The sequence below is a fragment of the Emys orbicularis genome, chromosome 1, assembly GCF_028017835.1.
Source record: "Emys orbicularis isolate rEmyOrb1 chromosome 1, rEmyOrb1.hap1, whole genome shotgun sequence".
Classification (NCBI taxonomy): domain Eukaryota; kingdom Metazoa; phylum Chordata; order Testudines; family Emydidae; genus Emys; species Emys orbicularis.
The window spans coordinates 254,697,441-254,713,439 of NC_088683.1; the positions used below are offsets into that span (position 1 = coordinate 254,697,441).

Sequence of the window (15,999 nt, forward strand, 5' to 3'; positions counted from 1 at the left end):
CCTATTTGCTATACTAATCCTACAAAGATTTCCACATCTTTGTGTTTAGATGATTGAATTTAAGAATTCTTTGGTCTGACTGCCTCACAAAGGGTAGCATGAAAAAGACTTGAAAACGTGTGGGGGTTAAATCCTGGCCCAGTTGATGTCTGTTGGAGTTTTTCCATGGACTTCATTGGGGCATGGATTTCACCCATAATCTTTAATCCTTGACATGTTGGATTAATGATCTGATGAGACATGCTTGCTACTAAACAATCTTAATTCACTGCACTACTCGAATTTAAAATAATTCTGCTTGAATATGTTTTGCTTTACAGGTCACATGCTGCTAAACTTAAGCCATGGCAAGCAAGACTTCTACAAAGAGATTGTGGAGTCTTTCGCAAACGAAAGTGGGCAATCTACTTTATTTGATGCACTCTTTGAGAATGGAGCTCCCAGAGAGAGAACTTTCCTTGGCACTGATAATATCAGAAATGTCTGTATACAGGGACCAGACCGTGTGGAGCTAGGCAGATATGATATTGGTAAGAAGCATCGCTTAAGAACACTTTACACTTACTTTCTATATCTTGATGTGATGTTTCTTCTGATTTGAAGAAAAATCCTGCACATAATACAGACTGCAACCAAGTATAAATGGCCTTTATACAAATAGCAACTTTGACAATCTACAACATGGCTATAACATAGACTTTATCAAATATTAAAACAGATGCCTCAGGCAAGCAACCCATTTCTCACAGAAATGTCAGAGGGGAAATATATTAGCCTTGGAGTATCTGTAGAAGATCATTAAACCTGGCTGTGAGACAAAAAAGAGAGGAAGTAAGTTCAAGAGCCATAGCTCTTTGAAGAGGATAATCTATTAGCAACCCCTTTGTTAAAATAAAGGACTGCTAACTCAGGAACTTCTGATGGTGGCAGTGTATGCAGTATTACAGAAATGACATCTAGATCTAGAGGAAAGGTATTCCATAGGCAAGTGAGTTTGCAGTTCTAAATACCATTCTCTAGCATCCCTACTTTCATCTTAACAGTGTGTGTTGTGCAGACTTACTGGCCTGTCCTCGCTGGATGGTCAGTTTGAAATGGTAGTTACTTTGGAGAGTTGGTCAAGCAGCTTTATTCTGCCAGAATATGTACTTACACAAATCTTGCTTCAAAAAAGGGAATTGAAAAAATAAAAAGCTCACCTAAATAGATATCTTTTTAATTGTTTGCTTCTAAATTAAAAACTTACAGTTAAGATAGCACTGTTAGCTACAAACCAACACTTCTGCTTGTGGAGTCTGTCCAGCTTCGGAAAATTTGGTGATTTCGGTAAATCCTTTATACCTGTCTGTGTTTAAGCACTGTCTTAATTAAAAAAAAAAAAAAAAAAAAAACCAGTTGATTAAACTGCGTTGACAGCTTCCAACTAGCTCACATTTAGTCTATTTATGAAATGTATAATGCAACTGTTGGTCTTAAATTATAAACTTATTTGCCCCAGTATAAACATACATTATTCACCTGATAGCTAAAATAAGCACACTTACTCTTTTTACATTCATTTTATATAGTGCAAAAAAGTGGAGATTGGGAATGAGGGGTGGTTAAAACGAAATAAATGTTAGGATGCTGCCAAGTGACTGTTGTTAACCTCTAAGGCTGATGCAGCATGTACACTTATGATGCCTGAAGTGACGTCTGAAACACTCCATCTAATTCTACAATATCAGAACTTTTAGAGCAAAATCATGGCGGTAATAAGACTTCATTTGCAGTGAAGTTTGGAGTTTTCATGCTGTCTGTCACCTGCTCATGGCCCCCTTCTGCCAAACTTACCTTCCTCAAAGCATAGGTAATTGTTTGAGTGCTTAGAAATGCAAACAGAGACAAAAACATTTAAGATGCTGATTAGAGAGACAAGGTGGGTAAGATCTTTTATTGGACCAACTTCTGTTGGTGAGAGAGGCAAGCTTTCGAGCTTACTTAGAGCTCTGCTTCAGTTTTGGGAAATGTACTCTGAGTGAATGTCTACGCTGCCGTTAAACTCCCGTGACATGACTTGGGCTTGTGGGGCTCAGGCTATGGGGCTGTTTCACTGCAGTGCAGACTTTCAGGCTTAGGCTGGAGCCCAAGCTCTGGGATCCTTCCACCTTGCAGGATCCTAGAGCCCAGGTTCCAGCCCATGCCTGGGAATCTATACTGCAGTGAAACAGCCCTGCAGCCTGAGCCCCGCAAACCCGAGTGAGGTGGTACTGGCCAGCCACTTGAGTTTAATTGCAGTGTAGACTTACCCAGAGTGTTACAGCTAAATACAAGGTGGAACAGATGGTTTGTTTGGCATAAGTAGTTAACCCCTTTCAAGGTGAAGTGGCCTGTTAACACCCCTCCAGTCACAGGGCAGGGGGAGCAGCTTGGGGGGGTTGTAAACCATAAAGTGAGTCTCAGTTCAGTCTGTGATTTTTAGTGTCTAACAAAGTTATGAATTTACACTCCCAGTCTCGTCTTTTGAAAGTGTTGTGCAGGTTTCCTTTGCAGATGGGGATTGATAGGTCAAATATAGAGTGATTGCTTTATGAAAAGCATTCACCCATCCTGTAACCCACTAGCAATGTCCGCAGCTGCCTCCCCCTCCTTCCTTTCTACCTTATGACTGGAGGGATATTAATGGGCCACTTTACCTTGAATGGTCCCTGGAAATATGTTAACTACTTATGCTAAGCAATCTCTTCCACCTTGTATTTAGCTGTGATGCTCTGAGTACATTTCCGAGACCTGAAGAAGAACTCTGTGTGAGCTCGAAAGCTTGTGTCTCACTAAGGCCTTGGCTACACTGGCGCTGTACAGCGCTGCAACTTGCTGCGCTCAGGGGTGTGAAAACACACACACACACACACACACACACACACACACACACACACCCCGACCGCAGCGAGTGCAGCGCTGTAAAGCGCCAGTGTGATCAGAGCCTGCAGCGCTGCACGCTCACTCGGAGAGGTGGAGTACATACAGCGTTGCGAGAGCTCTCTCACAGCGCTGGCGGCGCGACTACACTCGCGCTTCACATCGCTGCTGCGGCAGCGCTGTGAATTCCCGAGTGTAGCCAAGGCCTAACAGAAGTTGGTCCAATAAAAGATATTACTTCACTTACCTTGTCTCTCTAATAACCTGGGACCGACACGGCTACAACAATACTGCATACATAAGATGGTGATGGCATTTTTATATTTAAAATAAAATTATCCTCCAGAGATGACACATGGGATCTATTTGCTTCTGAGGAATGGACTTGGGGGCTTAGTCATAGAAAGAGAAGTGGATTCAAAGGCAGGAAACCAAAATGTTTGGCTGGATTATCATTTTTTAAAGATTTCATAACTTAAGAATTTTTTAATGGAATAAAATGCAGTTTTGATAAGTTTACCATTTGCGCGGATACTGCTGATACAGACTTTAGAAGTAAACAATCATTTGTTTCTGTTTAGGCGCAATTCGAGTGCACAATGGTTGCCTCCAGCACCTTACGTGGCTTGGTTTACAGTGGAACTCCATGTCAATCTTACCTGAAATACGCAAATGGTTAAAACAACTTTTCCACTTGCCCCAGGAAACATCAAGACTTGAGACCAATGCTCCTGAAACAATCTGTATATTGGACCTTGAAGTAAGGAAACAGTTTAAGCACTGAAATTTACTACGCTATGGAGAATTGCACAGTATAACATGTATTTATTTTATGAAAACAGGTATTTCTACTTGGAGTGATATTTACTAGCCACTTACAATTACAAGAGACATTTAATACTCACTACAGTTCACATCAGCCTCAATTTTTACCTCTGCCAGTGAGCAAACAGCTCTGTAGTGAAAGGCAGAGATCCTGGTGGGATGCTGTTAATAACCTTATTCACAAAAAAACAATGTAAGTGGTGGTCTTATTTATTTATTTTTTTAACATTTTACTAAATCTAAGTCACTTCCAGCATGAGAATCTTAGCACTGCTAATCAGGTGACTGTAGACTCTTGTAGCATGTACTTCATTATTTCAACACCTTCAATCTTAGACACTCGAATTTTGATAGTAAAAATTTCTGAGAGTTTTGAAAGAGACTTCTATGGTATTTCTATGCTGCAAGTGAAGGTGTCGTTGTACCATGGGTAGGCTATCTTTAAACTAACCAGTAAGGGTAACAATAGTACTGAAAATGTGGTGTCACGGACTCCAGCTCAGGATAGCAACACAAGTACACTTGGGCAGCCAGCCCAAATACAAGTCCATGCCTCTTCACAATTGTTGTTACCCATGATTAAAGCTAGTACAGTATACCTCCTGTGGTACAATCACAGCTGTAGTTGCAGTGGCAACATACCTTTAGAAATGGATTGGTGTATGTAAAGGGATTCACTCAATGCAGGAGCATCTCCTTGTGGCTGGGCGTGGCATAGCAGCTGACTCCCTGTGTGGTGATCCCTGCCCATTGTCGCTTCAGTGGTCTCTCTTCCCGCAACGTGGCCCTTCAACCAGGTTACATTTTAGTCCACCCCTTCCTGTGTAAGAGTCCGATGATGTTATAGCAGATCTTCCGTCTGTCACTGGGCTCTGTTCTTACACCCCTTACCTCAGGAGGTTTCACTTCACCTTCCTCGGTGGCTGGTAGGGGGAACCCAGACCCATCCTCTACAGACCCTGTAGCTGGCAACCAAGGTCTACTCCCTCAGACTCCTTCCTGCCTCCCTGGACTGCTTCCTACATCTTCTATTCCCCAGACAGTGCTTGCAGACTCTTTCCCTGAAGCCCTTTTCTGCTGCAAACTTACTGGCTTTATAATTACCACCCAGTCCCGCTCCTATAGGGCTTCATTATCAATTATACCTGGCTTTCTCTTTCTCTGAGGTACTGCCAGTATGTTAATTGGCCTCACAGGCCTATCTAAATTCTTCAGGGCCTGTGTGGGGTGCACACCTTGATCAGGATAGTTCTGCAGATATATGGCAAATGGGAGGCAAAAAAGGGATTAAAACCAATAATCTGCATGATATTAATAATTTATCTGCATTATTGTAATGGATTGACAAGCAAAAGTTTTCCATAAAACAGAGCAGGCTAATTAGGCAATGTGTCCATTACTTTTCAGACCAGGAACAGCAGCAAAATTAAGACTTCTAGTCCAGCATGAAATAAACACTCTCAGAGCACTGGGGAAACATGGACTTCAACCTGCCCTAATTGTTCACTGGGCAAAACGTCTTCATAAAACAGTAAGTTGGCAAAAATATTTTTACCTTTATTAGAACTTAAATAATTAACGCTGTAACTTACTTAATCTTTATGACTTACATATTTCTGTTTGACGTGTTGTAAAATATTTTATCATTCTTAGCACAATTTAGCAATTAGTAGAAATAAACTGAATGTAGTAAATATTCACTTGATCATGTTATGCTAAACGAAATAACTTTTTGCATTCCTTTTTCCAATAGTCATTTGGTACCCTTCTTTTAAAATCTCACTTTTTTTCTAGCTACATGTGTTGCATGCATTATGTAGGCTTGTACAGAGACTGGATGAGACTCACCTGAGGAGTCAGAGGTGCATAAGACAATACCAGAGCTTTTGAAGACTGTCTGTAGTTGAAGCAAGTTAACAGTTTGAATAATATCTAATAATAGCTGAAATTCCTTAAAATAAACACTTTTCTATTCTGCTTCCTTCACAGGGCAGTAGTCTAAATTCTTTCTATGACCAAAGGGAATACATTGGACGAAGTGTTTATTATTGGAAAAAAGTTTTGCCTATGCTGGAAATCATCAAAAAGAAGAAAAGTGTTCCTGAACCTATTGATCCTTTGTTCAAACACTTCCATAGTGCAGATATTCAGGTACTAACATAACTAGCTGGATTAGATTGAGGGGCTGGAAGCAACCTGAAACCTACTCTGTTGTAGAGCTGTGTAAATAACTGTTGTTGAGGAAGGGAGAGAGTTGATTCACTGGCAGTTCTGAAATCTTGTTTTGTGTCAATCCAAAACACAATATTTTGTGAACTAAAGTTGGAAGAGACTTCATTTTGGGTCAACCAAAATGTTTTGTTTTGATTTTGGGCACTGTTAACTTTTTAAATAAAAGCAAAATCCCAGAGGAAGTAGTACTGGTGGCCACATTTACCTAATAGCCTAATGGTTAGGTACTCACCTGGGATGTGGGAGACCCAGATTTGAATCACCTCCCCAAAGTGGGGATTGGAACCCAGGTATTCTCCCTCCTTGGCGAGTGCCATAACCATCAGGCCATAGTGTCATTCTCAGTCTCTCTCTGGCTTAGTGACTATTGATTTATACTAAGTAGAACAGCTCCAACAGGGATCTGGGTCTCCCACATCCTGGGTGAGTGCCCTAACCCCTGGGCTGTTGAGTAAAAGGGGTTTTGTTACTCTAGCTTGACACTTCCAAAACTATGTATGCAGTGTAGCTGTAGCCAGATTGGTCCCAGGATATTAGAGAGGGTGGGTCAGGTAATATCTTTTATTGGACCAAGTTCTGTTGGTGAGAGAGACAAGCTTTCTAGTTCACCCAGAGTTCAAGACCTGTGTAAGCTCAAAAGCTTGTCTCTCACACCAACAGAACTTGGTCTAATAAAAGATATTACCTCCCCCACTTCCAAAACTGTTTTTTGACTGAAACAATTAGTTGAAATAGACACGAATTCACAAAATGTTTCCCTCAACTTGAATCTGCATTTTTCAGCTAAAAAAAAATTTTGATTGAAAAACTTGACCCAGCTTTACTTTAGCACTTCAGATAAGTGCAGAGTTCTGATTTCTGGTAGGGTTTTGTACATTTCCATGACTTGGTTACTGCCTTAATTTCTTAGCATCTTTAATAACCTTGCCAGAAATTTTTCCTAACGCCTGGTTTAAGCTTGATCTTCCAATGTCAAGCTGTTGCTCATTGTCTTGTGTACATAAACTGTGCTATTAGAGTAGTGCCTTCCTTTCTTTATTTTTGAAAAATTACAAATTTTTATGCCTTTATACTGTGTCCTCTCTTGTGATAAGTAAAATAATTTGATCCTACATGTTGCATGAGTAGGGCCCTACCAAATTCACGGCCATGAAAAATGCGTCACGGACCATGAAATCTGGTCTCTCGTGTGCTTTTATCCTATACTATACAGATTTCACCGAGGAGACCAGTATTTCTTAAATTGGGGGCCCTGACCCAAAAGGGAGTTAAAGGAAGGGGGGGGGAGGGTGTCACAAGGTTATTTTAGGGGGATTGCGGTATTGCCAGCCTTACTTCTGCACTGCCTTCAGAGCTGGGTGGCCAGAGAGTGGCAGCTGTTGGTTGGGCGCCTAGCTATGAAGGTGGCGCCTCCGCCAGCAGCAGCGCAGAAGTAAGGGTAGCAACCCTCCCTACAATAACCTAGCGACCCCCCTCCCCCCCAACTCCTCTGTGTCAGGACTCCTACAATTACAACACTGTGAAATTTCAAGTTTTAAATAACTGAAATCATGAGATTTATGATTTTTAAAATCCTATGACCATGAAATTGACCAAAATGGACCATGAATTTGGTAGGGCCCTATGCATAAGGCATAATCTATTATCTTTCTGTGACTTTTTTTGTTTTTGTTTGGATTCTAGTTTAATCCATTTTTTTACTGAAAAGCCCAGAGCTTACAGCAGTCTAGTTAGTCTTCCAAAGGCTTTGTAAAAAGAAATGATTACATCACTGTTCTTATTAGAGACCTTCAGACCTTAGGAAAAAGTAGTAGATAGATGTACCTTAAGGATTTATGCTGCCGCCCATCACTGTAGTATGAGTACTGAATCTTCACTGTTTGCCATGTTTATAATTTCTTATTACTCTAGATTTTGTTCCATATAACTCTGTTAGTAGGCTTTTTCCCTCTTTCTTTCCTTATTTTCTTGTCTTCCATTTCTGTACTGTATTGTGTTGGATGACATAAGGCTCCTGGATACATTGTTGCTTGAATTTATGGCATACAGAGTTCAGCCAACTCTTTGCAAGGAATATTCTTGATTCTCCCCTTTCTAGAGCATGTAAGTAACTTCATGTGAGCTCCCAAGTGTCAGCAATTCAACACTTGGGCCAAATTGTCTGCTAGTAAAACTCAGTGAGATGTGAAGTCAGTTTGCTAGAGGTTAAGCTATTGCCTTAAAACAGTTTAGGGCATTGACTCTCTTACAGTCAGGTATAGAGATGCCATGATATGAGAACCTGAATAGAATCTAGGTGTGGGAGGAAAACCCTTTTGATTCAGTTTAAGATGTGGCCAACATCTGTGCAGTCAACATTGATTCTGGGATAAAGGCTTATTTGTATTCAAAATTGTCTACGTGAGTGTCAAGGATTAGTTAAATATTTTGTGATGGATGAGTCTGTTTGGGGCACATGAAGCATACTTTTGGATCTTTTTTTTGTATGTGTGCATGAAGTATATAAGGATTTCTCCTAATGGAGATTGGGGAAGGAACTAGAAGGCATCTGACTTTTTTTCTGGGAAAGAAAGATAGGAAGAATAGTAATAGGCCAACACTATCTCATCAGGAGCTTTTTAATGACCTGAACATCAAAAACGAATCCTACAAAAAAGTGGAAACATGTACAAATCGAAGGATGAGCTCAAAAGAATAGCATAAGCATGTAGGGGGAAAAATCAGGCCGGCACAATTGAGTTACACTTAGCAAGAGAAATAAGGCAATAAGAGGTTCTATAAATGAGTTTGGAGCGAAAGAAAGATGAAGGAAAGTGTAGCTCTGCCACTTAGCTGTGATGCAGGGCTAATAAGGGATGACATCAAGAGGGCTGAAATGTTTAAAGCATTCTTTGCTTCAATCTTCACTAAAAAAGTTAATTATAACCAGTTAATTGACACAGTTAATATTAACAAGGGGGAAGGAACATATTCCAGAATAGGAAAAAACGGGTTAAAAAATATGTAGGTAAGTTAGGTGTATTAAAGTCATCAGATCCTGATGAAATTCATCCTAGGGTACTTAAGGAACGAGCTGAAGCAATCTTGGAACAGGTCGTAATTATCTTTGAGAACGCATGGAGGATGGGTGAAGTCCCAGAGAACTGGAGAAGGGCAAACCTAGTACCTATCTTTAAAAGGGAGAATAAAGAGGACCCAGGGAATTATAGACCAATCAGCCGAACTTCAGTACCTGGAAAGATTCTGGAACAAATTATTAAACAATCAGTTTGCAATCCCCTAGATGATAAGACAATAAGGAATACCCAACATGGGTTTGGCAAGAACAAATCATCCCAAACCAACATAACTTCTTTGATAGGGTTACTGGTCTAGTGGATAGCAGGGAAGCAGTAGATATGATGCACCTTGATTTTTTTAGTAAGGCTTGTGACACCATCCCATATGACATTTTCATAAGCAAACTAGGGAAATGTGATTAGATGAAATTAGTATAAGGTGAGTGCACAACTGGTTGAAAGGCTACTCAGAATAGTATCAATGGTTCACTGACAAACTAAGAGGGTATGTCTAGTGGGGTCCCAGGGGTCTGTCCTGGTTCTGGCACTAGTCACTATTTTCATTAATGATTGGGTTAATGGAGTGGAAGAGTATGTTTATAAAACTTGCAAATGACACCAAGCTGGGAGGGGTTGCTAGCACATTGGAGGACAGGATCAGAATTCAAAAGGTATTGAACAGATTGGAGAATTGGTCTGAATTCAACAAGATGAAATTCAGTAAAGATAAGTGCAAAGTACTTCACTTAAAAAGGAAAAATGAAATGCCCAAATACAAAATTGGGAATTACTGGCTAGGCAGTATTACCGCTGGAAAGAAGCTGGAGGTTATAGTGGGTCACAAATTGAATATGGGCCAGCAATGTGATACAGTTACATAAAAAGCTAATATTGTTCTGGGATGTACTAACAGTAGTGTTGTTTATAAGATATGGGAGGTAATCGTCCCGCTCTGTGTGGCACTGGAGAGGCCTCAGCTGGAATACTGTGTCCAGGTCTGAGCACCATGCTTTAGGAAAGGTCATGGACAAACTGGAGAGAGTCCAGAGGATAGCAGCGAAAATTACAAAGATTTAGAAAATCTGAGCTGTGAGGATAGGTTTAAAACAAACAAACAAAAAAGCTGGGTATATGTAGTCTAAAGAAAAAGATGGGAACCTGATAAGTCTTCACATATATTAAGGGCTGTTAAAGAGGACTGATCAATTGTTCTCCATGTCCATTGAAGGTAGAACAAGTAGTAATGAGTTCAATCTACAACAAAGAAGACTAAGTTTAGATATTAAGGGAAACTTTCTAATTATAAGGATAAACTCTACAATAGGCTTCCAAGGGAGATTGTGGAATCCCCATCATTGGAGGTTTTTAAGAACAGGTTAGACAAACACCTGTCAAGAATGGTTTGTTTACTCGGTCCTGTCTCAGCGCAGGGGGATGGACTAGAAGACCTCTCAGGGTCTCTTCCAACCCTATTTTTCTGTGATTTAGTTGCCAATGCTGATATTAAACAGAAAATTCTGTTCTGACTACCAGGATAGTTTGAGATATGGTTGAGTAGAAAATGAAACTGTTCAGACTTTTTTAGACACTACTCTGGTTTTGGCTGAGCTTTTTCTGGAAAATTGGTAAAGTTGAAGGGACTAACACAGTGAAGATGTTTGTATTTGCATATTCAATTGAAGACTTTTTTGTTTGATTTAGTTGTTTAGGGTCTTATGCAGTACTGTTCAGGGCCCTGGGTAAGTATTTAGAGATTGAAGTAACAAATGATATAGAATGTGATGACATCATGTATGGAAACCGCTGGTATTGAGAGTACACTTTTGGAGGAAGGGTTTTGACTGACTAAGATTTAAACTGCTTTGTGTGAATGCACATTTTCATAGACCCCCCCCCCCTTACAAAAAAAAAGAGCAGATGAGAATAGAGGACTAACACAAAGATACAAAATCCAATTTAGTCTGTACAAAATTGTTGTTTTTCATGACTTACTACTTATAGAACTTCATATTCATAATTAAGTTAGGTGACATTTCAACACATCCAGAAAAATGAGCAGAAGGATATGTCTTGCAAACTGGCCGGACAACTATTCTGTACTTGATCTCAGTATAATGGCACACTCAGATGTGTGGGATAACAAAAGTTGCTTTTCCCTTGGTGTTAGAACAAGATATTTGCCATTTTATTTGAATTTTTTTCAAAATGTGTAGCATGTGTAGTAATATAACTTAATGCTCTTCATCCATAGAATTCAGTGTTTTACAAAGATAGTGTAGGCTGGGTGGCCATCCCTCTGACAGTCTCTGAGGGAGGCCACGCCTCCTCACTGTCGTGTACCTGTAAAGGTGTTCAAAGGGGGGAATTAGCTTCACGTAGTGCTCTGATCCTCCAGCTGGACAGAACAGTACGGCAGCCTTTGAGCCCTAGGCCCAGTCAGGGCTGGGCAGCAAAGCAGTGGGTAAGCTCTGGTCTGCAATCGGCAGAGCAGCTAAGCAGTCTGAGTCCCAGTGGGGTTGAGCACCATAAAGTCTAGAGGCTTAGGTAAGAGTGAGCACCAAGAGAGTCTATGGGGCTCAGGTAGGGTTGTGTGAGGAGCACAGGCCTCCTGGCCTAAGGAGGGAGAGTACTGCCCCCAGGGATGGAGTGGCAAGGGGGACGCAGGCCTGCCCAACTTCACCACATGCCAGCCCAGGACCTGAACAGTGGCGGAGTGGTCTGCCACTGGGTCAGCGGGGATCCACCTGCAACACGGTGACTCTGTATCAGGCCAGGTCCCAACCAGACTGTTGCCTGGTTTCCCTGGGCTGCTTCCTACTCTCCCCCTCGGGTGTACTTGTGTCTGTTGTCTTGGGGAGCTCTGGCCAGTCGGCAGGCGTCAGCCCCAGCAGCTCCCCAGCGTCTTGGTCTGCTGGCAGCCTGGGGAGATCCAGTCAGTCCTCAGGAGGCAGCTCCCCTGCAGGCTCCAGCAGCAGGCGGGATGCATCTGTCCCTTGTGGTGGCTCCACCACAACTAAGTTGCAAGGCCCACCTTTTGTACTTCCCCTTCCTATCCCACCCTTCTGCTCCTGTTGGGGCGGACTGGCTCTCCTGGTTTGGCACACGAGGGGGCGTGTTGTGGTCCCTCCCTGTCATTCTCTGAGGGAGGTAACACCACCTTACTACAGGTAGATAAACAGCATTTGCCCTATTTTAAAGATAAGGAGACTGAAGCACACAGTCTAGTCACTTAGGGAGCTAATAATCAAGCTGGAAATAGAGTACAGATCTCTTGGCTACTACTCTAGTTGCTTTTTAATTCTGTACCTCTTCCGTATCACAATGCTTCTCATTTCTGTATGCTTCATAAATAGTTTAGCTGAGGCATGCAGAATCGGAAATGCTGTAATGACTGAGTTCCATCAGTTGAAGAAACAATATTGCACCAAGCTTAAGTTTACTTTGCTGTGGGCCATGTTAGCCACATAATAGCGAAAGTCAAAAATTGAGAAATATTAAGTGGTGGTTGAGCAACATAAATATCCACCTTTGAAAACATGAAGGTATGTGAAATCTGACCGAAAGGGAGTGCTGTCAAGCTCTTTAAGCCTAAACTTTAGGCTTCATTTTAAAGGGACATCAGCTTGAAATCTAGTCTCTTTCAAAGTTAAAGATAGTTTCAGGTACTACTCATCCCTTAGTCCCCTTGTCATTAGTGAATTTTCTATTTATGTAAAAAATTACACACAAACTACATTTAAGGAACATTATTAAGATACCAAAGTTGAAAATTCAGATGTTAAGAAATGCCAGAGATGCTCTAAGCATATCAGGTTAGACACCTAAAGTTAATGGACTTTTGACTTCGATTTCTCTTATTTCCCCATCTGTAAAATAGGGATAAAGCCCCCTCATCACTGGGATGTTGTGAAAATAAATTCTTTAGTGTTTGTGAAGCACTCTCATACTATGGTGGGTATGGAAAAGCCCATGAAGAAATAATTCCATATTAAGTGCAGAGTTTGAGTAGTGTCTAGTAAAGAAGGTATAAGGAAAAAACAATATGGAATAGCTACTCATTCATTGTGCACTGTTCATCCTGAGCACAGAACAAGGCAGGGATTGTGTGGAAAAAATATTATGTGGTCATGAAAATAAAGACTGTGTCCTAATACATATGCTCAAGGGGCGGGGCTGAACTAAGGTTGCAAAGGCATTTCCTAAATTTAGTGCCTGAATTTGCAACCTTAATGTTTTTAATGTAGGGTTGTGTATGTAATTTCCTAGCTTTTAAAAAGGCAAACTGCAAGGTAAATTCTGCTTAGCTCCTGTGGCACTGAACCTCCGCTTGTTCAGAACAGGTGGAATTGTCAAGAAATGTGGCAGCAAAGTTGCAGCAAGTCTCCATTGAGCACATGCAAACTACTGTTCTTAATGGCTTATAATTTGGCCAAATTTGGGCTGTTTTTCACCGGTATCTTAAAAAAGCACATCTCTGACACACAGGCCAACTGTCTGCCAAATTTCAAGTTTCTGCTCAAAAGCATGGAGGCGTAGAACTGTTGGATTAAAAAGTTGTAAGGAATTCTTTATCATGGGCAAAACAATGTATGTTTCCTAACCTTGTTCTTGGAAATGGCTGGAACATTTGTGTTGAAATTTTCCAACAAATTCTGCCTGAGGCAGACACGAGCATGTAAAATTTCAGCCTCAACAATTAGTTTGACAAAATTTATAAGCAACTGAAAACAGGGTCTTATGGTTGCCTGACATTCCCCTTAGTTATTGGTAGTGCTGCCAGCTCCCCTTATAACTTTTTTATCCCCAGATTCATATAGAAACTGAAATTGAGTAGACTCAGATTGCTGTCAGCTGCACAAAGTAAACAAGCCAAACAATTTTTCTTTCAGTTTCAGTAATCTTAAATGGTAATAGTCCTATAGAAAGCTTAAATGTTTAGATATTTTTAAAGTTGATAACATCTTTTCAAAATGTTACACAGTGGGGACAATTCAATTGGATTTCCATTCTTAACTTTTTTCCGGTTAATTTCATGTGACTCAAACGTGTTTTTGTTGTTGTTGTTGTTGTTGTTTTTTGTATTCCCTGTGCAGCAATAAATGTGTTTTAGAAATATTATTGTGACTATCAAATTGCTCTCAAAAATACAAAAAGGACACATTGGCGTCTTTTTTTTTTTTTTTTTTTTTTTTAAGTAAGGGGAAATAAACTTCCAGTAGGAATGCTTTTTTTAAAGCACTTCCAAGAGCCTGAGGTTAAATGTACTTTGTATCAAGCAGTTGCCTAGAGGATGTAAGCTTTACTTTTAGTTTTTGACAAAACTTCTCTTTGTAGGTTTCTCAGGTTGCAGAATACGAAGAGGAGGCATATATAGCATTTGCTATGTTGGATGCAGTTGATGGAAAAACCGAGGATGCTTTGCTAGCACTTGAAGCTATTAAAAACGTTGTTTCTTATTGGAATCTTGCACTAGTAGGTGTAACTCTTTTATTTTAATTTTTATGTTCTTAATACTGTACGGTAAAAATCACTACTTTGTTGGATAGATTTTCCAGAGAAAGGCTGAAGAAATTGAGACTGATGCACTCTCACCACAAGAACAAGAAGAGTGCAAAAGTCACTTGCAGAAGAGCAAAGACTATCTATTAAAGATCATTGATGAAAGTTTTACAGACACTTCAGTAATTGAGAAGGTATGTAATTTGGTTTGCTTTATCGTTCATTACTGATGGAATCCTTTGCGTCAGCAGGAAATCTCATGTTTTAAATTATCCTTTCAAAATTTGATAGGGCATTAACATTTTCTTCGGTGAAGTGTTTTTCTTTACAAACCAAATTCAGTATTTAAGAATGAACTATGCATTCAAACGGACTCTGCGTAGTTTGTTCCTAAAATGCAGGTGGCAACAGTTCTTTTCTATTTTGGAAATATTTTGTTATGCACACTTTTTAAAAAGCTTTATTTAAAAAAAATTGTGAATCAATACTGTAGTCAAGATTCTGAAATTGAACTAAAATAAAAGGAACTTTTATTTTTGGACAAACATTAGGCCAAGGTTAGAGTGGAGATTAAATATTTGACTGCATTTAACTCTATATCTTTGACTTAATCCTAATCGGTCATTGCTTACAAATACTCAAGTGGGGCTGATGAATCAGGAAAAGCCACATTTATATACTACTTCTGGTTAGATGAGTCTTTCTACTGAAGTTCATGCAGAATTATATCATTTAATATTTTTGTCCTATATATAGTAATGACATGCATGCAGAGTGGGCATTGAGTTTTGGAAGAGACAATAAGTCATGTGTCATGTAAACAATAGTAGTTGACAATGGCAAAAGTTGTGGGAAACTGACAAGAAAGATAAGCATATTAAAAGCTAGGAAGTTCAGGTTTTGCATTAGTAAAAATATTTGGAATCTATTTGTTCAGATAGAGGAATAGTCATCTTGATACGTGGTATTTTTACATGAAATTCTGATTTGCTAATAGTGCTTTATTACTCCAGTTGCACTTGAACTCAAAATGAGAGTATATCCCTAAACCTCTTTTTGCACTGCAATTCTCTCCCAGTTACCAGTGTCAATAGAAACTGTTAAGGAGATGCTGGATACAGTAATTCAAGAACTTGGGGATTATGGCGAAGAAGGAAGTCCTGTCTTCAAGAATGGCCTATCCCGAACTGTAGATTCAGAATTTAAACACTCCACTCCATCGCCAACAAAATTTTCTTTATCACCAAGTAAAAGCTACAAGGTATATCAAATAACACACAAAATTCTTCTGAAATGTATTGTTTTTAATTAATGTGATAAGAGTCAATCATTGTTCTTTCAGTTCTCTCCCAAAACTCCCCCTCGTTGGGCAGAGGATCAGAAATCTTTACTTCAGATGATCTGTCAGCAAGTAGAAGCCATTAAGGTAAATAAATCCTAATTGAGTTATTGTATCAACAAATATGTAGTGAAGAGTACTTCTAGC

General features: G+C 39.9%; 1 protein-coding gene across 1 annotated transcript in view; it reads left to right on the forward strand.

Moving 5' to 3' along the window:
• The window catches only part of RGPD4 (RANBP2 like and GRIP domain containing 4), a 65,697-nt gene that overhangs the window by 14,040 nt on the left and 35,658 nt on the right, over positions 1-15,999 (forward strand). Inside the window, exons 9-17 of the mRNA XM_065405691.1 lie at positions 321-530; positions 3,480-3,658; positions 3,741-3,916; positions 5,131-5,254; positions 5,713-5,874; positions 14,349-14,486; positions 14,561-14,707; positions 15,592-15,774; positions 15,856-15,939. Coding sequence (XP_065261763.1) covers positions 321-530; positions 3,480-3,658; positions 3,741-3,916; positions 5,131-5,254; positions 5,713-5,874; positions 14,349-14,486; positions 14,561-14,707; positions 15,592-15,774; positions 15,856-15,939 — 1,403 coding nt within the window. The remainder of the gene's footprint in view (positions 1-320; positions 531-3,479; positions 3,659-3,740; positions 3,917-5,130; positions 5,255-5,712; positions 5,875-14,348; positions 14,487-14,560; positions 14,708-15,591; positions 15,775-15,855; positions 15,940-15,999) is intronic.